Source organism: Ascidia mentula, chromosome 7, assembly GCF_947561715.1.
Source record: "Ascidia mentula chromosome 7, kaAscMent1.1, whole genome shotgun sequence".
NCBI lineage: Eukaryota > Metazoa > Chordata > Ascidiacea > Phlebobranchia > Ascidiidae > Ascidia > Ascidia mentula.
This window is the reverse complement of record NC_138572.1, coordinates 19601146-19623379: the sequence shown is the minus strand read 5'-3', so window position 1 is coordinate 19623379 and position 22234 is coordinate 19601146. Positions and strand designations below refer to the sequence as shown.

At 35.8% G+C, this 22234-nt stretch overlaps 3 protein-coding genes across 4 annotated transcripts; 1 reads left to right on the top strand and 2 right to left on the bottom strand.

Annotated features, from left to right (window-relative positions):
• Positions 1-3003: 3003 nt before the first annotated feature.
• Positions 3004-5727, bottom strand: LOC145909262 (uncharacterized). 2 transcript variants are annotated; one of them, XM_082996605.1, is made up of 7 exons: positions 5370-5727; positions 4967-5076; positions 4438-4516; positions 4198-4332; positions 4046-4143; positions 3712-3818; positions 3004-3334 (listed from the first exon to the last, which is right to left on the bottom strand). In XM_082996605.1, exons 1-7 carry the CDS (start codon positions 5436-5438, stop codon positions 3108-3110), a joined length of 825 nt encoding a protein of 274 aa, XP_082852731.1. In that variant the 5' UTR covers positions 5439-5727; the 3' UTR covers positions 3004-3107. The 2 variants fall into 2 exon arrangements, with proteins under 2 accessions (XP_082852731.1, XP_082852732.1); XM_082996606.1 differs by lacking the exon at positions 3004-3334 and adding an exon at positions 3389-3634 and having other exon boundaries at positions 5370-5726.
• A 153-nt stretch (positions 5728-5880) lies between these two features.
• On the bottom strand, positions 5881-19181 carry LOC145909261 (unconventional myosin-Ib-like). The gene is made up of 24 exons (XM_082996604.1): positions 19038-19181; positions 18763-18878; positions 18086-18285; positions 16750-16796; positions 16552-16615; positions 16323-16421; positions 16006-16097; positions 15762-15909; positions 15368-15486; positions 13185-13343; positions 12772-12939; positions 12165-12359; positions 11843-12078; positions 11440-11589; positions 11026-11170; positions 10629-10778; positions 10426-10494; positions 10016-10177; positions 9719-9853; positions 9105-9186; positions 8353-8513; positions 8015-8170; positions 7597-7721; positions 5881-7249 (listed from the first exon to the last, which is right to left on the bottom strand). The coding sequence occupies exons 1-24, from the start codon at positions 19164-19166 to the stop codon at positions 7108-7110; spliced, it is 3249 nt and encodes a 1082-aa protein (XP_082852730.1). The 5' UTR covers positions 19167-19181; the 3' UTR covers positions 5881-7107.
• Positions 19182-20301: 1120 nt separating this feature from the next.
• Positions 20302-21524, top strand: LOC145908820 (uncharacterized). Its single transcript, XM_082996145.1, has 2 exons — positions 20302-20718; positions 21235-21524. The coding sequence occupies exons 1-2, from the start codon at positions 20358-20360 to the stop codon at positions 21420-21422; spliced, it is 549 nt and encodes a 182-aa protein (XP_082852271.1). The 5' UTR covers positions 20302-20357; the 3' UTR covers positions 21423-21524.
• The last annotated feature ends 710 nt before the right edge of the window (positions 21525-22234 follow it).

The following is a 22234-nucleotide window of genomic DNA, read 5'->3' as shown; positions in this document are numbered from 1 at the left end:
TCATAACAACGTTCAATAAACGTTAGGTTTTGGTTGGTTGATTTTTTGTTTTTCCGATAACATTAGAATAACGTTGATGTTTTGTTCTTTATTATAACGTTTTCATAACAACGTTCAATAAACGTTAGGTTTTGGTTGGTTGATTTTTTGTTTTTCCGATAACATTAGAATAACGTTGATGTTTGGTTCTTTATTATAACGTTGTCATAACAACGTTCAATAAACGTTAGGTTTTGGTTGGTTGATTTTTTGTTTTTCCGATAACATTAGAATAACGTTGATGTTTGGTTCTTTATTATAACGTTGTCATAACAACGTTCAATAAACGTTAGGTTTTGGTTGGTTGATTTTTTGTTTTTCCGATAACATTAGAATAACGTTGATGTTTTGTTCTTTATTATAACGTTATCATAACAACGTTCAATAAACGTTAGGTTTTGGTTGGTTGATTTTTTGTTTTTCCGATAACATTAGAATAACGTTGATGTTTGGTTCTTTATTATAACGTTTTCATAACAACGTTCAATAAACGTTAGGTTTTGGTTGGTTGATTTTTTGTTTTTCCGATAACATTAGAATAACGTTGATGTTTGGTTCTTTATTATAACGTTGTCATAACAACATTCAATAAACGTTAGGTTTTGGTTGGTTGATTTTTTGTTTTTCCGATAACATTAGAATAACGTTGATGTTTTGTTCTTTATTATAACGTTATCATAACAACGTTCAATAAACGTTAGGTTTTGGTTGGTTGATTTTTTGTTTTTCCGATAACATTAGAATAACGTTGATGTTTTGTTCTTTATTATAACGTTATCATAACAACGTTCAATAAACGTTAGGTTTTGGTTGGTTGATTTTTTGTTTTTCCGATAACATTAGAATAACGTTGATGTTTGGTTCTTTATTATAACGTTTTCATAACAACGTTCAATAAACGTTAGGTTTTGGTTGGTTGATTTTTTGTTTTTCCGATAACATTAGAATAACGTTGATGTTTGGTTCTTTATTATAACGTTGTCATAACAACGTTCAATAAACGTTAGGTTTTGGTTGGTTGATTTTTTGTTTTTCCGATAACATTAGAATAACGTTGATGTTTGGTTCTTTATTATAACGTTATCATAACAACGTTCAATAAACGTTAGGTTTTGGTTGGTTGATTTTTTGTTTTTCCGATAACATTAGAATAACGTTGATGTTTGGTTCTTTATTATAACGTTGTCATAACAACGTTCAATAAACGTTAGGTTTTGGTTGGTTGATTTTTTGTTTTTCCGATAACATTAGAATAACGTTGATGTTTGGTTCTTTATTATAACGTTTTCATAACAACGTTCAATAAACGTTAGGTTTTGGTTGGTTGATTTTTTGTTTTTCCGATAACATTAGAATAACGTTGATGTTTGGTTCTTTATTATAACGTTGTCATAACAACGTTCAATAAACGTTAGGTTTTGGTTGGTTGATTTTTTGTTTTTCCGATAACATTAGAATAACGTTGATGTTTGGTTCTTTATTATAACGTTATCATAACAACGTTCAATAAACGTTAGGTTTTGGTTGGTTGATACAACGTTTTACGATTAACAACAAAAGAACGTTGGAATTAGGTTAGGTTTAGAAGACGTTCATTTCCTACGTTAGTTCAACGCTGATATTTGGTTGGTTTAAAAAACGTCGAAAGGAAACGTAGAATCAACGTTAATATTTGGAAAACATGCAACCAGTAAAAATTTTTTGGTTCGATTTACGTTAATGAACGTTTCAACCAAAAGTCAACGTAACAAAAACGTTCCTTCCACGTTCGATGTTTGCTGGGATTATCGTCACCGATCCCACGCTTGTGCGAAATTGCAGAAATCATAATCATCCCATGTTTACGTTGTCCAAAGCAAACAAAACCTTGATCCAATTTTCAATGCCGATGTTCCAGGTGATAAATTATCTATGGACGAGACATGCGGTGATAACGCTAGCAATAATTGTATTCAACAAACGCTTAACAAATTTGAAGCTGTTTTAAAGAAATTTTTAACGACCAATACATGACGCTACAATACTATGTGATAATTTTGTGCAGCGAAAAGTTGGGTTTTTGTAGTAAAACAAATCAATCAAGTGCAAACTTATTTGTTATTTTGTAAAAGCCCACCTGTGCCATGTAGAATGTTGTAAAATTGAGGTTATTGGTTTATAATAAATAAGCTGCCATTAAGTTTGTAACAATTACTCTAAACCTGGCCATGTAGTGCTTGGGAATTGAATTTCTCTGTCATTTGGGGAGAAACTACCACAGTAAATGTGTCGCCTAGCAACCACATGATATTGGGACATGAGCACCAAAATGTTCAAGTGTTCATAGCTCAAAATTGAACCACAGAAGTATACCTTAATTTGTGATTTTATGTTAGGCCCGCCTCTTGGCTACGCAGTGAGGTCAAAATTAGTTGCAGAACATTATTTTAGCTGAATAAGCTGAATGCAAAACATGTAAGTTGGGTTTGCGAAAAAATGAATCACAAAAACCTGACCTAGATTGCAATTTAATGTTTGCCCCAAAAAAAAATTGGCACAGGGAAGGTTGCTTTGGTTGCCCCCTGGGGCTGTTTTTCCCATAGGACAGTGGTTTCCAAAGTGGGCGCCAGCGCCGAAAGAAATCGTCTTGATATCGACAATTGAGGAGACTTACGATTGTCTTTGTCTGACATGAAACCTAACATTGAGAAATTGTTGTCATTGCACCAACCTCACGCATCGCATTAATTAACAAGCAACAAATAAATTCGTTGTGTATTTTGTCTGTTCTGTTGGTCCTGATCCTCACATGTCCCAACCTCTCAAGGTCGAACGGATAAGGTAGGACACGAACACAAAGTCATGACTTTCTTCATCAATTGCAGAGGTTTGGTTGTAAATAAAGCCGAACAGTAATAAGTTATCTTCTATTAATTTGGGAAAATAAACTACACAGCGGGTATAAAAGTGTTTTTATTAAATACGAACAATGGCTGTGTTTTCTGGAGCTTCGGTAATAATACCTCACATATTACTGATTCGTGCGACCCGAACACAGCAGGGTTAGAAATATTTGGGAAGATTGAAACTTATTTGTGTTTCAAAATTTGATGGAAATAAGTCCACGCTCCGATCGCTTGGAGGAAAGCATCGCAAGTTTCCGGGCTTATTCTTGTCTGTATATTCCCGTAATAAACCGATCCATCGTAAACTTGTAACAATGTCTCATCAACGATAACCGGAATGTCTTTCCATCTTCTGCTTTCAATGACTTCTCTCACCAGGTTATTACTACACGATCTGAAGTTGGCTTTCCCTGTCATGTACAAAAGCTTAACAACACTCAGATAAGCAATAGATAAGTGGAGAAACTTATAATCACTTGAATCATAGCATAGTTTTGTATTTGTTAAATTAATCCTTGTGTTAATTAAACTTTTGCCAGTCCATAAGTGTAAAATGTTTGAGAAACACCAGATTGAACAATGTTTCCCATTTATTGTTCTTGTCCTGAGAATTTTCCGACACTAATGTCATCCAACATTGCTTTGATATCAACGTAAGTTAATCCACAAAACTTGACACAAAAGAGGATTGCAATATTTTTTAACAGAATCTGCATAGTGTGTATTTTTGTGACAAGGATATTGACTTCACAGATTAAACTTGTTTTATGTTGATCACATGACTTACTTATGTCAAGTCCGAAGTGCCGACCTATTGCTCTACGTTGCATTTCAACAATGTTCGGTCGAATGGTATTCGTGTTCAGTAAAGACATTAATACCATCGTCAAACTCCTGTGGAAAATAAAAAATAAGTTTTTTCCACACAAAGACCTGAATATTTCAGCTGTTGTGTGACCAGGTTGAATGTGGAATGGAAACAGTGACCAGAGTAAGTTATGGTTTAAACCTACCTGAGGAAAGCAACTTTTAAACCAGCATCGACATTGAAGTGGAATGTAGGGAGTTACAAGCAGAAAGCCTTAAGATGTAACCCGGACAGAGCATGAACAAGGACTCACCTATTGTACATATTAATATAGGTATAAGATGATGGAAGTTTAACTTGTTCCTTCACCGTTAAATCAACATTTTCCATTTCCTTCACAACTGATCGGACCTGACATAGAAATCTGATTAAGAAATCATTCAAGACGTTAATTTTTGAACCAACCATTTCAACAATTTTTATCGGTCTCGGAGATGGACACGATCGAGTGATAATGTTCGTTACTTGATAGTCTTTCGTCATCACAACGCAAGACATTTCACTCACAGTTGTAACTATGGAAGCAATTGTGTTCAATTCCTGCAGTTAAATACACATTAGATTGTGGAATTAAAAGTATTTTTTTTATGTTTTGCATAATTAACACAAAGAATTAAGTTTGCTAGGAATGTTAACACAAAGTACCTTCACTTGTTTGTGAGGTAACAATGGGATTGTTTGCAGCTTTTGTTTGTCAACACTTTTTTCTGATTTATCTTCATTTCTGAAATCACAACAAAAAGTTTAGAAGAATCAAAACCAATTGTCAATAATTGGGATATAAACAACAGGTTCAAATTAACTTCATCCTACACTTTACAAATTGACCCAAAATTATACATGCAGCAGTAAAAAACGGATATACATAGCAGTAAAGTTCACCGAAGATATCAGATATGGGCAAAATGCTAAACAATGGCAGTGGCTCATTGTCGCAAAACACATGGCGGATTCCTAAATGCGTATCACCAACCTGTTGCATAACGCTCTTGCATTTATATTTGTAAAGAAATCAATTTACTAACTATGATAAGACACACTTTCAGGTGTAACACATAACATATGGGATTGGTAAAGATTATCGCCAAATGTGATTACCTTATGTATGTCTACGGACATAGGCTACTCCAATAAAATACTTACACACAAACCAAAACCATCCACCAAATCTTACCGATTATCAGGTATTGATTTTGACTCCTTACTCTGTTCTTCAACTACTGTTGGTTTGATTTGTTCTGCATTGTAATGACAGGATTTGTTCACACACAACCTCCTCAGGACCTAAGATACAAACAGAAACTAAATTAAGTGAATCAAAACTTCAGCCTAGATTGAAAAAAACATTTGCAAATCTTTATCATCATCTGAGCAAAAAGATATGAAAAATGTTGCAAAGTCAGCGATTTGTCAAATAACAGTCTGGATTTCAAAATATTTAGTGGACAGTTTAACCACGTATTTATTATGGACTCCTGTATTTATGAATAGCTCCATCCACAGAGTGGATATCAACATAATCCCCTTTGATGTACGAATACAACAATTAACAAACAAAAAAAAATCACACACTTTACCTTTTGAACGAATGGTTTTGCAACTTCACGCGTACAAAGCCTTGTGGAACACAAACTTTCATAACCCATTACGGAAAACACGTTAATCCACTTCAATTGTAACAACTTTTATTTTTCTGCTCGTACAAACATTTTTTAACACATTGTCGATACCTTTATTATATTTTACAAAACGACATTGTAATGACGTTTACCAGTTTTTACACGAATTATTTGTTTTGGTTTTAAAAGCACGTGGTACTGACATACTTACAAGGCAGGCAGGGATTATTAAAAAAGCAATTTCCGCAACATAATAGAAAAAAATAAAACCTCAACCGAAAAAAAAATACTGTGATTTTTTGTCTTTAATCCCAACTATAAGCTCCCTTAACAAAATAGGATTGATTTCTTTGTTCACTTTCCTTGAATCGTTGTCACTTTTCACTTCAATCATGTTTTCATCAAATGTTGATGCAATTTGTCTCAAAACTCTTGGCCTTTCCTGCGTTTTTCCAAAACACAACAACTAAACATTTAAATGAATTGGTACCATTGGATAGCAATAATGTACAAAAGCCAACACAGGAAAGGAAAATGCAACACACGATGCCAATTAATTGGGGACAAAATTAACACTGGAAAATAATCAGCAATACATCCACATACACCGCTCCATGGTCGTTACATGTCCACAGTAGAATGTACAATATACAAGTTGAGATAAGGTTACCCCAGGTTGGACGCATTGCAGCATCATTAAACACTGGACAGCAATCCACAACAAGATTCCTGGAGAAATAAAATTGACAGAAAGAAGTTTTTTTTTACTTTCGGAAGCAAACAGTTAAGAGAAAATACCTGCTGTACAAAAAAGACCCCCAAGCGCAAGACAGCGACATTGGGTGACTTCAACCATTTGCATGAAACATTACAAAGTATTTGCTACTGCACAAAGTGGAACATAGAAATCACACTTTTAAAAACTCAAAGGCATGGAACTGAATATGATATCTATAGTGCAACGGTTCACTTTACACTCAGGAATGTTCTTTGAAAGGTAAAAAGTTCTAAAATCTTTGGCCGTTTCATAACAGTGCATTGTTAACAAAACAAACCTGGCAGAGTCTCCATGGAAATAATCAACTTATTTCACACAATTAAACACAACCAACAGGCAATACTTGCATAAAACTTCGCTGTAACATTTCATAGCAATGTAATCACAAATGTATAAATTTGCTACAAGATTTTAACATTAGCGCCCAAAACATTCACAGTTAAAAAGCCAGTTTAATTTTAAAACCCGGATTCAAAGTCATGATTTGTCACAAAATCAGGATTTAAAACAAAGGTAAATTCCTTGTGTCAACATGATTAACCACAAAGCAATGTGGGTAAATTACAATTTACCCTAATTTTTTTAATAATGTAGAAAGTATTTAGGAAGGTGCAAAAATGTGTTAAATATATGTTGGTTAGGAGTTAGGCAGTGTTCATATTTGTATAATACAGAAATAAAGCATGGACTGCAGAGAGTGTGAGAGAGTCACCGCCTGTAAGGTTTCTGTGTTAAACCATATCAAAATCATTTGGTTCTGTAACAGATTTCGTGTTTACAAACCTGCAGTAATAAAGTTTATTTTGTTCATTCCACAGTTGGTTGACAAAACGTTCATGGTTTACACATTTAATCATATGATCATTTTGTGTTTCACGAACATGTGATTTGTGAAAACCAGTAAATTCATGAGATTTGTTAGGAAGTCCCGTTAGGAGTGACCTTGTTTGGGACGGTAACCATGAAGAGGTTTTTCTTCTTCTTGACGACAGGAGCTGTGATCCCATCGCTTGACTGGGTGAAGTTTAATTCCATTTCTCCTTTACAAGTTAGATGCATGCTGCGATGTGAAACATAGAGATCATATAAACATAAACTCTCCACAAGTTTCAATTTGTTTTTCAACTACGTTTTATTTTGTCAACTTGGGACTGCTGTAATATTTTGTCCTTAAACTTCTGGCGGATACAAAGACAAATGTTGAAAAATAAAATTGTTAATGTTTGTTGCATTTCATGCTAAGAATTTGGATGACTTTATTCGTGAGGGAATAAAAACGTTTCTGGGCCTAAACCAGCGTTAAGTAGCCCACAAATACAGGCTGGCCAAATTCCAACACAAATGAAAAATCACATAGCACCTCACCTCTCACTAACTGTGATTTTTAAGCTAGTAATAGTGACTCACCTCTCACTAACTGTGATTTTAAGCTGGGATTTCGTTGCTTCTTTCGATAGAAGGAATAGTTTTGTTGCAAACTCAATAACATGGGCAACATTAAGGATGGCGTCCCCTTTGTGCTTGTTTTCATCCTGAACACACATATGTTAAATACAAGGAGGATTTAAGTCTATTCCACCAGATAAAACGTATTTGTGACGGCACATTGGTTGTTCTGAAACTTTTTGCACTTGGAACCATTAGTTTTGCGGCCCAATGACCTTGTAAGGTCATGAGTAAAATGTAACAAACAGAACAGATTATTTCAAATCTATACTTTTGAAGAAATCCATTTATTGTGAAAAGAAATGATCTCTAGAAACTTTTAAGAAAATAAACGCAGACAGTCGGTTGAAGGACACCGAACACATGGTGGCGCTCTTACCGTGGCTCGTGTGTGGACGACAACCATTCCATCATGGAAGGGAGAAAAGGACAAACCGGTGATTCCCCCGATCGGATACCGAGCTTTAGCCTTGAAAGTTTTGGAATCGACGACGAGTAGAGATTTCTTTGACATGACAATCAACGAACTCACAAGCTGAAATTTAAATGGGAAATAAAATCTTATGGTTGTCAATGTGGGGAATCACCCAGAGCGAAAGTGTGTTTTCTATTTAAAGCAGGAAAATACAAAAAAAAGGAAATGTCGCGCAAACACGTCACACTCGGATACGTCACACTTGGAGACGTCAAATTTGGAAGAAATTTTATTTCACAAACCTTCCCGTCAGTTCTGTTGATCTTGAAACCTTCGTCCGCGAACACAACCTCAAGGTCACCACTAAGTGACGCAATTTTTCTCCATTTCTCATTGGTGGACAAGGTCACGTGATCGCCTTTAAACCACGAGGGCAGGGAAGTGACGTAACGCGATTTCTTATCTGCGAACCCAAGAAAGTTCTATTCAGCAAGAGATTAAAACCAAACTTCGGGCATGTCACGCGGATTACGTATTGTGGGCCAGCGTGGTTAACTGCAGGCCGTGAACCTGACCAGAAAACACAATTTTGCACTGCAGGCTTCGCATGGCCACTACCTTCCTATGGATGCTACCGCTTACGTTAAAGCATCAGCTCGACCACAAATGTCACATTATTTTGTGTTATTCGTGTGATAGCAAACAACAAAGTTTGTATCTAAATAAACTTCAATCCGTAATTCCGTATGTTAACTCTGGTATTATTTCTATTAAGGTAAGATGAGCGCAACGTTTTCCATGTGGGTCTCGAGGTTTTGTGGTGGCGTGCGTTAATTCGGTGTCAACTGGGAGCGAACAAACAAATTTAAACCGCATATAGACGTACATGCAATCAAGAGTTTTCATAGAAACACTTGACCACGGGATAAATTGACGATTTGTTACAGCGTCAAAATTTAGTTGGACCCCAATTATGTGGACGAGTCGTCGCTCGAATACAATCTACAGAATTTTGCGTCAGAAATTCAGTATTAGTTCCAGAAAGTTGTGTTACCTCGGAAAAGTTTGGATGCTTGTAATTTCTCCGAAAGTTGCTGCTTTTTGTCGGGGCTCAAAGATTTTCTAAACTTCATGCACTGAAAAATACGTTGAACTTTAAAACACGGTGGTTCAAACACAACAAAAATAATCTTCTCAAAAGTCGATATACCGGAAAGTAAAACTATCTCCTTTACAATTCATTATTCATGCGCAAGTTCAAGTTCTTTGGTGCAAACTTGAATTGAATTCCCACCAACCATAGAAATGATATACTCCCCCCCTCCCCCTACATATTACACACCCCCCCCTACATATTACACACCCCCCCCTACATATTACACCCGCCCTACATACTCCCCCCCTCCCCCTACATATTACACCCGCCCTACATACTCCCCCCCTCCCCCTACATATTACACCCGCCCTACATACTCCCCCCCTCCCCCTACATATTACACCCGCCCTACATACTCCCCCCCCTCCCCCTACATATTACACCCGCCCTACATACTCCCCCCCCCCTCCCCCTACATATTACACCCGCCCTACATACTCCCCCCCTCCCCCTACATATTACACCCGCCCTACAGAGGGCGCCCACTTCGAGAAGCATTGCAAGACACCCACCCTCCATTTGTGATGAATTTGTTGAATTGTCGAGTGAGTCGATTTTAAGAAGTCGAATTTGCATTCTGGCCACGATTTGTCCACCGGAGAGTTGCTGGGAAGGGACTTCCCCAATTTCGTGAAATATGAACTAATCTAAAAAAAAGTCAGAAAACCGTTCCGCTTTAGTGATTCACTCAGGCATTTGGCAAATATTTTTTTACAGTTGAATAACTTAGCCGAATCCAATAAAGCATCGTAAGCATAAAGTATGCGCCATTATTACAGAAGGGATGTTTTCAAAAAGTCCAAACCTACCACATATTTCTCAAGGAATTTAGCGATAACTTTTCCCGCATTTGCTCTGAAGAATTTTCTGTATTCAACCCTTGTCTTGTACCCCCTCCAGTGGGCGGATATCAAGGTCACGGATAAACACCTTTTCTTGTGAAGTTTCAAAGCGCGCAATTCACACCTCGCCTGTTATGAAAATATTTCAAGGTCATTTTTTTACAAAGAAAACGCCATGATGAACTACGTCCCTGTGATATTGTGACATCACAATAAGCGAAACTTGTCATAATAAGTTTTTTGATGGTCGTGATTTATTTGTTCAGCGCGATAACATGGGCCACAAAAACAGCAGGGCCGGACAGATTTTGGGCCGCAGGGGGGGCCACAAGTTTAGCCCTCCCTACATTCCAACATGACGTGGAAATGACTTTTACCTTCCATCCTCTGATGAAACACTGGAATATGATGGCGGCTATCCTCAGCTTCCGATACTTTTGTTGGGCCTAAACATCAAATAGATTATCGTTAACTTTAAAATGAACCGGGAATTTATCGCAGTTTTTATCTTTCCGCCTCTGATCACAAACTTGAAGATAACCACGCATTCCTATTGGTTAAAACGTCAGCCAATCAGAACCTGGTATCTCTTGACGGTTTTGCTGATGACGATTTCAGCTTTTTTCATTTCCCGGAATTTTTTCCAACAACTGAATCCACGCCAGATCTTCTGGATGATGGTTGCGAGATCATGGAGGGCATCAGCTCTGAGGTCCTCCAGGAAGAAGAGCTGGGAGTAAAAAGATGAAGTTTGATCCGGTGTGAGATGACGATTGTTTCGAAATTCTTGGCGGGAAAGTGTATGAAAGTGACGGAATAAATATTCACACTGATTCATTAAAACTTCACATATTTAGCAGAAACAAACGAAGGAATAGCAAGGTCGTTGAAGGTCATTTGAGAATCGTAACATTATACTTTTACTCGTGGCGTCACGGTTAATTAATCAATTATTACGATTTCTATGTTTCTCTCACTGTTTTCGGATTTCTTATGAAAATTTTCGATCGTCCGTATTCGAATTTTTCTGAGGGAACGTTTGATTTCTGTAGAATGTGTTTGACGCCCTCTTGTGGTGATCCGTGCCATAATGGCCAGGTCTTAGGCGAGAGCATCTTGTATCTGTGTGGAATTATTTAAGAGCAGCTCATACATGAACCAATGTGAAGTTGAGTTTAAAACCGAACTGATCGTTCTGTTCATATTAGTAGCGAACATAAATTAAACTGCTGGTAATTATTTATTGGAGAGAAATATTTAAATCTTGGCTTTTGTGGAGAAACGAGAGTTGTTAAATTTGCATCCAAGAATTCAACGCGGAGAAACTTTTCACAAAATAAAGTTGGTCGGTATTCAGATGGGGGGAAACCCTGTTTCGAAACCGAACGAACCTTTTCACGCAATCCTCATATTTCTGTCGGAAGGCGTATCCTGCCCTCCTCACTCTAACATTCTCCATCAAACCAAGATACCTCACTTGGTGGCGCACAAGATCACTGCTGAATACGTTGCTCCGTTTCACGTCATTAGGTTTGATGCATCTGCAAGTATAAGCGGGTTGTGGTTGTTACGTCACAAGTAATAATTGTTACCGTCTGATATATAGAATCGACATTATTACAAACGCACGATTCGGTGGAAAGTGATTCTGAGTCACTTCTTGTCAGGAAAATTATCACTCAATTTACTAAGGAAACCATTTTTACTTAAGCAACAGCTAATGGAAATGTATTAAAATTAAAATGACGTCATAACTTGTTACGTCACAAAAGAATTTTCCCTCGGGTTTCTCACCTGATGTAGTTTGGGTTTTTGCTTAACAGGTTCTGCATGAGTGCCCCCATGGATGATTTGAACTGGGTCGCTGTGGTCGGGTGACGTTTCAACACCGTCAAGTTGGGGTCGCCCTCTGGAAACAGACCTTCAGCGCCACCTAGCAGCGCATTGTTTGATGAAAACGCGGCAGCCGATAGATTGCGAAACAATGTGTTGTTGTTTTTGTCGATGAAATTTTCCACCATGTACGTCACCTGTTAATCAAATATAATCACAAGAAAAATAAGCTTCTTTTCTATGTTAAATTACACAACAATGCATCTATTATGACGTCACAAACCTTGCCAGCGTAATGTTGAATCCTGAAAGCTTCGTGGGGAAGGGATTTGTCTGCGAGGAATTTTGAATCTCTCCTGCTTTCGAAATGTTCGTGTTTTCCACAAACCGACTCCAACTTGGAGAGGAACGTTTTGTCTGTGACGTCACCAGGTCGCAAACACTCTTCGTCCAACATGGAGAGGATTCCAGCATGAGGCTGGAAGGATTTCGAGGTTAGGAAATTGTTCAGAATTTCCCCAGTTGTGGCAATAAATCATGGTTTATTGTTTGTTCCAGGAATGCAAGGATTTGGTCGTTGTTATCATAATTGTGTACATAATAGTGATAGTGTTACGTCACTACCGGCTAAAAAGTGGTCGGTGCCATGAGCAGAAAACAAGTCAGTCGGTGGTTAGTTATACATTATGGCTGTGGGACATCTGCAACAGGGTTTCCTTGACTATGGAAACCATTTCGCGAAACAAAAATACAACCTGAAGTTAATAAATTATTTATTGTTTTAACATTTAAGGGTGACTGATAAATTATTTTACAAACAAGCAAAAAAAGTTATTAAATCTTGGGAAACCCCTGTGGGAAATACCATGTAACAATTCACAAAAACCAACATTTTCAATGAGTTGACAGATGATGGCGTTGTTGAAATAGTCAATATGGAGCCATTCGATCCCTTCCCGGACGTACTCTTCCTGTTCTTCTTTCAACGTCAACTCCACGAATATTTGCTGCAACTTCTCGTTGCAATAATTTATCATAAACTGCTCGAATCCATTTTGCTGAAAATTTATAAAACTCTCTGAACCTTGGAAGTTTCCAACATGGAGTTCATGATTGTTTTCATTCATTCACGGATAACAAAATTCACTCACAGATAAAATATTTTCATGAAACAACATTAACTCTTTACCGATTTATAACACTAATGTGTTTGTTACAAAACATTTAAACAACATTCAAGTCACTGAAAAATCGACTTTCTCACAACAAAGCAGTGATTGGAATGTAACCAAAAGCAAGATACCTCGAAAACTTCGAATCCATAGATATCCAAAACCCCCATCACCTTGCACTTTTCAACTTTTTGTGCCGTGACCTTGATGCTGCTGTTGATACGGTTGACTAACCACGAGAACAATCGGTCGTAAATTTCTTTGCAAAGTGCATCGCGGTTGTATGATGCCTGTACACAAATGGATGGGAGATTGAATGAAATAGCTAGAAAAGAAACCAATCATGTTGTTTTAATATTAGATCAATGGTCTTTCCTTTGACAAAAATACACAGGACTGGTTTAAGGACAATTTCATCCATTGTGTGCAACAATGTAATTGTTCCTTTTCTAAACTAAATTTTCTTCTGTGACATAATAAAAAGCCATTCAACAACACAATACCTGTGTTTGAATAACAAACAGACAACAATGAGCTTTGTTTCTTCATAAATATTGAAGGTTATGCTGGACTGGCAAAACCAAATTATATTTCATACTGCTTTATGGACAACGCAATTTATTCAACCATGTTTCATATAAAACAACAAGTTGTTAAAAAAAAGAATTCTGCATTTGAGATACGCATATATAGATATATATATGTAATATATACACAAAAGAGATACTGATGATGGCTCACGTTGTAGGAATATAAGTCTGTGGAATCAACCTTGTTGTGAGATTTAAACACAAATTTGTATTTGCAAATTTTTAACAACAATTTTAAAATATAAAATAAAAACTCGTACAATAAACTGAAAAAACAGTGAAAAATGTGGAAAACACATTGTAACCTATGTTGTTGCATTTAACACGGTTTATCCAGTTTCCAATTTTCAGTAACGTTTTTTTATCACCAAGTAAATTAGACAAACCAATCACAGCATGTTTACAATAATACCGTCAACTCACGACCATATAAGGAGAGGTTGGGAATTGCCTGGGGCTTGCAACGTAACGAGAACACCACATGCACTCATCCGCGACACAACACAGCTTAAGGTGAGATAACACATGTGTTTAATGAACCACGACCGTTTATGACATGTTACCAAGTAATATTGGCTCAAAGTTTGAAAATTGATTTATCTTGTTGTGCAGATAGACCAAAAAGACCCTTAAACAATATTGTATATTTATTGTGGAAAATCCATTCAACATAAAACACGCTTTAACAAACGTTTCATCATTAAGTTTAAGAAATGACCAAAAATATACATTATATAAGTAGGGTTGTCTTTTCAGGAATAACTATCGGCTTGTGAGAGAAATGATGCTCATGTGATGACCAAATCACAATTAACCACGCAACGGAAACAGATTGGAAATATCAAAACTTAAATGCACGCATTATGATGTCATAAAGCATGTGCATGCAATTCAGCTTCCTTAAAGAAAACTTTCAGCATTTTAATTTAGTTTGAGTGGAAGTGTGACAAGAAATTGATCCCACTTTCAGAAATACAAATTAGTTGGACAAAATCACATAAATATTGTTAGCTTCACACAAATAAACATCATTACTCATGTCTTTATTGCTAAGAAAAGAAATTCAGAGCGGACAAAATGGTTTCCTACTTTCAACAATTTTATCAGAGCAAAGCAAATATTTTTCAACATTACAAAGGGGACTTTGCACTTTCATACAGAGGGGTTTGCTTTAAAATTTCAAACTACATTCAGGAAGTCCCTATAAACTAAATTAGGTGGCAAATATTTGCCGAACCAACAATGAAAACTTGCTGTAAGGGAATATGGAGACCCCTTGTAATCTCAGGTTAATTATTAGTGATGCCAAGCTTGGGAAGCACAAGGTAAAGTGTTGAGACCAAAAACAATCATCTTTTCCTGATAATTTAGGTTATTTGTGTAGAGAATTGTAGAATTTTTGTCCACTCTTGTTTAAAAGAAATTGAAATGAAACAATGGAACTGACATACAAAAATTCCAATTGCCATCAACGCAAAACAATAACCAGTTGCCAACATATTAAAAAGGCTTAAATTAGATTAAGACCAACTTCCCAAAACACATCTGGCCTTCGACCATGCACCGGTTACGGTGTTATAGTAACGACTAAATAAGAAACTGATTGTATCTATACAGGGAAAAATCAATATTTCTATGATTTCAAAAAATCAGCTGACAGGAATTTTCTTTCAAAAATCATAATTCAGAAATCACAGCTTTTTAACTCAAAAATAAAAATTCACCTCGCTTGCAGAAAGTGTGCAAGTCACCGAGTCCTTCTTAGCTGTCACAGTTCGTTGAGTAAGTGCTGACGTCAACGCATGTGGTTTTATTGAAAGCAGCTCACAGATGTCTGAGATTTCTATGGACATCAACAATTAGTCGCCAAGCAACGAAACAAAACCCACACAATTTTGAAATTGAGAAAAGTTTGGAAGGAAACCCAGGTTCAACTTATTTGTCGACAACTCAACGTGAAGTTTATCAAAACATTAAAGTAAATATTTTGATATTAGGCTTGAAATTAGCCAAAAAATCATTGAGGGAAACTAATATTCAGATAACATCAAAATGAGTGGGACTTAATCGTATTTTACATTGGGAACAATGTTAGGAGTCAACACAAGTTTGCGATACCTTCTGGGGTTTTTACAACACAATTTTCCATCCCATTCTTGCCAGACACCGAACGGAATTCGACGTTTCCAAGTTTCAACACGGCCGCGATTAATTGCAGAACGTTGTCCACCTCCTTCCGTGTGAACCCGATCACATCGAAGGCATTCTGAACGAGCATCGAGATGTTAAGTTTAAGATTAGTTCCGAACATAAAGGAATATACAAAAAATAAAAACAATTCCAAGTGGATTTTGCAACTTACCAACACTTGTTTAAAGGCCGAACCATCGTCTGACGTGCAATCTTTCGTGTCGATGTAACTTAAAACTTCCGTATTTTCCAACTTAAGTTTTTCTACAAACACAAAAATCATATGTGATCAAGAAATATTGTCGAAGAATAATTTTTATTCGTCAACAAATTGTCAAGAAGAGGATTTAAGCCAAACACATCTCCAATATATAAGATACAACATCTGTACAAATATTATCTCAATCCAAACAGTGGATGAAGAAGCTTCTGTACAAATATAATGTCAGCGATGGCTTCACAAAATCAACAAGAATGTTTGTTGCTTACGCAGAGTTCCTGGGGGGGCTCCGTTCAGGAGTTGGTAAAAAATGTGAAAATTCCGCTCCCCCGCGCCTTGACGAACAACGCGTGATTTTTCCAACAAATCTGAATAAAACAAAATATTTGCAGGCGGTCGGTTAAAAACAAACTTGCAGTAAATTGTATTAAAATTTATTTCAAATTGTTTAAAACCCCACAAGAAGATTAACGGGAATTGTTTCGTCGTTACACTTACAGTTGGAAATGACGCCACCGACTGGGTCACCTTTAAAGTCGAACTCAATGTCCATGTACTTGCCCTGTCACGAAACCATAAAAAATATTCTATTTTTTTTTTTTTTAACAAAAAATAAATCCATTTTATTCAAATAAAACCCACATATTTGGCGGTTAAACAAGATTTATTAAAAAAACAATAATCCAGTAAGCTTACGAATCTACTTGAGTTGTCGTTTCGATTTGTTTTCGCATTTCCGAAAGCTGAAAAAAAACATGAGTCATAAAAACTTAACAAAAAGAAACCTAATAAGAGTTTGCAGAGAAGAGAGGTTAATTAATTGAACTGTGATTTCTCTCCAAGTCTGGTTATAACCTAATGACTTCTTGCAACAAACTGTGCACAGGAAAACTTGTTTGTTTTATGTTTCACAGAAAATTAACAGTCTACGAACAATATTCAAATACTCTATCATCAGAAATATGACAAAATGGGATTGGTTTCTAGATTCAATCACAATCAATATAGACTTTAGTGGAAACTGAACATGATTAAGCTTGAATATTGAGTTTCTTTTTATTGTGTAAAAGGAAATTTTAAACATTCTTATTTATTTTCCTCTTTAATTAATTTAAACAAAATTTTGCAAAATATCATGAAAGTTTAAATCAATTTCATTAAAAGTTTTTAAATTTATAAAAATTGTAACTATAGTTTTACAAACGCTCAAGGAATAGTAACAATACAGTCAAACAATGCATGACATGCAGCAATTAAATGGCCAGCTTAAAAACCACTTGAATGGAGTGGATCTGATTTAAACATTCCACACATTGAGGTTAGAAAATCAGTTTGTCACAAAACCTAGAAGTAATGACGTAATGTGGCAAGAAATGTGAGACTGATTCATTCAAGTAGATTTGATTCAAACCCAAACCTGACGCACAGACCAAAGCCAGACAAGATATTCCATATAAGGAAATGGAATTTGTTAAGTTGTCTGCTTTGCAACCTTCCCATTGTGACGACAGTTCAACAGGTTTTATTTGACAATGTTGTCTATTTTGCTGCCCTATTTGCATTTTTATCTGCTCACAGATATTAGAAATAAAAAATAAAAACAACAATCATGATAGAAACAAAATAATACACAATTTTTACTTTGTATTACAATTTTCAAAGAAACTATCATCAGCATAATGGAATAATTGAACGTTTATTTTCGTATCGGCCGCACCAATCTATACATAATTGGTTTAAGATAGATTTCAGCAGCTATTCGAATAAATGGTAACATACTGTTAACATCATTTATGTGTTGATAAACTTTAACGCAAGGGAACTGTTTTAAATGTCGATGAACACACTGGATGGAACCTTATAAAGCATTGTTTTGGAGTGGCACCACAAACATGGCAGAGACATGTTCCAGTTGTCACATGCCACAAGCTAAAATAGCTTGAAATGTTTCTCGAAAATGTTTGGTGTTTCAGGAAATAACAATATTGGCTGCTTTCTTTAAATAGATGGAACATTTACTTGGTGAGGTTACCTTCAAGTACGGGGTTTGATTGCAGTAATTGTTGTTTAATTGCCTCAACTTCACGTGATCGACTGCTCATCGCTGCAACGTAACGCATTACCAACTTGCTTGCCTCTGTTTTCCCAGATCCTGATTCTCCCGTGATCATGATACATTGATCACGGTTGTAATTTTTCATGGATCGATACGCCAGGTCAGATACTGCATATCTAAAAATATTTGTCAACATTTTAGTGTTTGATGGAAAACGGGTTTGGCAAAAAAGGACATGTGAAATTTAACAACACCAAATATGGGTAACCTTAATTATTTATGGATGCTAAAATGCTTCCAAGCAAAACATTCAATGCATGTCACACATGTTGCATGATGCATATTTTATAAATGTGTTATATTTTATCACCACATAAAGCCACCACACCGCATTTGGTTGCAAAATTAAATAATTACAAATCTGCACTAAATGCAATCCTGTCAACAAACTTAATAGGGGTTGTTTTTATAAAGAATGTAATCAAAATTTAAATAAATAACAAACATGCACAAAAAATCCAGAGGAGAAAAAGGCCTTTAATTTTATGAAAATGCCCTGATAGAAAATTATCCCAAGCGCAAGCTTGGAATTTTTTACAACAAAATCAACAAACCGGTTCAAAACAAAGAAACAAAAACAACGAAAAACTTACACGTGAGGTGGAAGTTCATATAAATTCCTCCCTTTGTATTTTTCAATCATCTCCTTGTCATAGATTGACAATGTTTTGTAGGGATTGACAGAAACCACAACACTTCCAATGTAAGTCTAAAAATATATTTAACTTTAATACAAACAAACCCTTAAAATATAATGGTTACTTTTATATAACTCCAAATTCACAACAAGCATTATAATTTGTGCAACTTTTACTGGTTTTGTTGAGCAGGAAATTTAAATCAAAGAAAAAAAGCAAGTTGAACCCACATAAATATCATTATGATGGAATCTCTCCTGAAGATTTGTGAGAAAATTTTCCTCAGTCAGGGGTTCAATTAACACGGCATCTCCGACCCCAACCACACCGTCAAGCAAACTGTGGCCTTTCACAGGCATTATTACGGAACAACAAACCCTGAAAGAATAGGATTGATCATAATGTTATAATGTTTTTATTTCAAAATAAAAAAAATTTTAGCTTTTAAATTATTACTAAAGAGACACGGTATATAAGATTGGTAGCACCTCACAGTTTCCACCATATTATGCAAACTAAGTTATATGATCGTATGATTTGAGAAACTAAGCAATTTATACAGCAATCCCTTCAACCCCAGCGAACAATTCCACACAACTGGAAGAAAAATCTTGCTGGTTTCATTTTTATACCGCCACCGTTACGCATGACTGATAACAAATGCTTCGTTGAAAAACGACCCCCGATAGTTGGTGTTTCGCAATTTAACCAGTTTCTATAATTTGCTTGGTAGGGTTTATTTTTGCGAGCAGTAAAAAAAGAAATTTGCATATTTTTGACTTGCGTGGTAAATTATTTTATTTTAACGTCGGGCAGGTTCGCTGTTCGCCTCCACAAAAGATCCAAGTCTATAAATTGTACCTCACAATATCCTCAAAAATCGAGGACAGTTTCTGAAATAAATCCAACAAAGCTAACCATCAAAAGCAATGTGCTTAATTTTTACCCCAACTAGAGGTAACCCTGACTATAAATACGTACAGATTTTGTCTCCTTTGATTAAGATGGAAATATTGTTAAAATAGAAACAAGAAATGGAGCGCGAAAAGTGGTATTGTTATGGGAATTGTCCAATGTTGACCGACCGGTGTCACTAATCTATATAAAACATGGAAATCAGTCTCCGGTGCCAAGGAAAAAGAACCACAGCCACATGAGCAAAGTGCATGTTTACGTACATCTTATATCTCAGGCAATGTAACATGTGTAGATTTGAATAACCGTCATTTTTGGCAAAACAATGACTGGTTTAAGGTACAACCAACATTTACTGAAACGTTTGTTTTTCAGTTAGTCCGCCAGAGGTTAAAATTAGTGTCACTTATAAACGGGTTCTTATTGACGTTAATTTCCTAGGACTCTAGTGGGTACTTCATACATTCATTTATTTCAATTCAAATTCATAAATAAATGTAAAAGTAATCGTTGAATACTTGTTGTACCTTTTAAAATGTGGCATGTGGCAATCGAATGCAATTTATGCAATGTTGTTGTTGTTTTTGTCTGTTTAGAAAATAGATGAGAATGTAATAAGATGTGCTATCTGTAAAATGTCTGGCAAGCGTGTTTACAAAATTGTGAAAAGTGCCTCCAAGGCTCCAGCTGTAAACAGGTCGTTGGATCGGCCGCAGAATATTTTTTCACCGCCCAAAGGTAGAGTTGAAAAAAAACGGTTATGGCCGATTATTTTTACGGCGGTTGTTTGGTCCACATGCCTGCCCTTGGCCTTTTACGCGTGGAAGAACAAAAAATCGGAAGAGGATATTAAACCAGTTGAAAGTGAGGAAAGTGAAAACACAAAAAGTTATTTTCGGGCAAAGTTTGAAACATATGAAGAAAAAGGACTTCATCATTTTAAAGAGAATGTGCCAAGCGTGAAAGGTTTGGTGATAACAGTCAATAAAGAAAAACGTAAGTCATTATTTGAATGATTTTTTAGGCTAAATTACAGGGCTCATTTCCTATTTTATAATAATAATAAATTTTAAGATTCACAAAATTTAAGAAAACAACTTTGTTCATTTAAAGATGTAGTTTCAAAATTACCACGAGTGTAAATGTATTTAAAATGCAACAAAACAGAACTAGTTCTTTTCTTACATGTATGCGCTGGATGCATTATCGCTGCTACTTAGCCCTTATTCTCTCCAGATTGTGGACTAAATGTTGGTTGCAAAAAAAAACTTTTATGCCAGAAAGGAAATTCTCATAAATTTACTCTGCCTGGCAGCAAGAATAGCTTTATACGTAGTTTTACTTCCAAAATACTAAATTTCAAGTTAGTTTAATTGAGAGAAATCAAATTCCCCTGTTTGATAATAATTAACACTACATTCTTGACTATGAAGTGTTGACCAATTAACTACAAATGTAAAAATGTGACAATAAATAGAAAGGCCTTGTTTTTCACCCCCCATGTGTTTGCAGAGAGAGTGGAAATTCTAAATGTTAAGGAATCAACGTGGTCTCTCCGAGTCATTCCCTTCAAAAATATTCAGCGCGATGAAGATGGTCATTTTATATTCGATAAAGAAGGCCGACCTGTTACAAAACCTTTTTCTGTCAAGAATATGTTTTCCAATTTTAATGAATGGCTGAAAAAAAGGGATCCTTGATATGAAAGGGATATTCTGCATCTCTGAATACTCCTATTTAAATTGTACTTTATATTTATTGTCTGAAAAATGGGAAAATTATAAAATACAACCAATTGATTGTTTGGTGAAAGACATTGTATTGATATAATTTTCCTCAGAATTCAACATCAATCAGAAATCAACATTTCTTCCAAATATTCGGGTTTCCCAACAGAAAGTTCCATTATTTCTATACAAAAACAACATAAGTCATGAAGTGTGACGTCACAATGGATTACTTTTTACCTCGAATAAGTTGTTTGTTTTGTTTTTCTTTCGTGTCCCACCATTGTCCAATAGCCGTCACAGTTTGGGATGTTTGCCAAAGGCAACAAAAAAGCAGCGCAAAGTAGCACAACGGCAATTTGACCATTTGCATAGATTTTCTATAGATTTGGGTTAAAATCAAAGCCAACCTCAAGCACTTTGAGTGAAAAGGTAAAATAAACACTAAAAACAATTGAAACGACAAAATTATTGCAAAACACATTTTCCAAAAAAGCAAATACGCCAGGAATTGCGTCGTTCTGATTTCTAATCTGCTGTTGAGATACCTTGTTTTTGACCTGACAAACCAAACGCTCCAGCATGGATAAGATATACAGTGGTGGGATTCAAATTTATTGTCATCCGGTTCTATCACAAAAGTCAGCTCTGTTATAAAAGTCATATTTGACAGTGACCAGTAATGCTAACCGGTTCGCTGATCTCAGAAAATTTCGTGAGACGGTTCTGTAGAACTGGCTGAATCCCACTACTGTAGGCCTATACAGCTCTCATCGCCTTGCTGA

Bases quoted from the DNA above. Each gene is read 5' to 3' on its own strand.
- LOC145909262 (XM_082996605.1), bottom strand. From the start codon at position 5,438: ATGGGTTATGAAAGTTTGTGTTCCACAAGGCTTTGTACGCGTGAAGTT. The intron at 5,077-5,369 runs GTAAAGTGTGTG...TTTGTATCTTAG, and splicing joins CAAAACCATTCGTTCAAAAG to GTCCTGAGGAGGTTGTGTGT. The intron at 3,335-3,711 runs GTAAGTCATGTG...TGTACATGACAG, and splicing joins GCACTTCGGACTTGACATAA to GGAAAGCCAACTTCAGATCG.
- LOC145909261 (XM_082996604.1), bottom strand. From the start codon at position 19,166: ATGCCTGTGAAAGGCCACAGTTTGCTTGACGGTGTGGTTGGGGTCGGA. The intron at 16,616-16,749 runs GTAAGCTTACTG...GTTTCGTGACAG, and splicing joins ACGACAACTCAAGTAGATTC to GGCAAGTACATGGACATTGA. The intron at 12,940-13,184 runs GTATCTTGCTTT...ATAAATTTTCAG, and splicing joins ATGGATTCGAAGTTTTCGAG to CAAAATGGATTCGAGCAGTT.
- LOC145908820 (XM_082996145.1), top strand. From the start codon at position 20,358: ATGTCTGGCAAGCGTGTTTACAAAATTGTGAAAAGTGCCTCCAAGGCT. The intron at 20,719-21,234 runs GTAAGTCATTAT...ATGTGTTTGCAG, and splicing joins AACAGTCAATAAAGAAAAAC to AGAGAGTGGAAATTCTAAAT.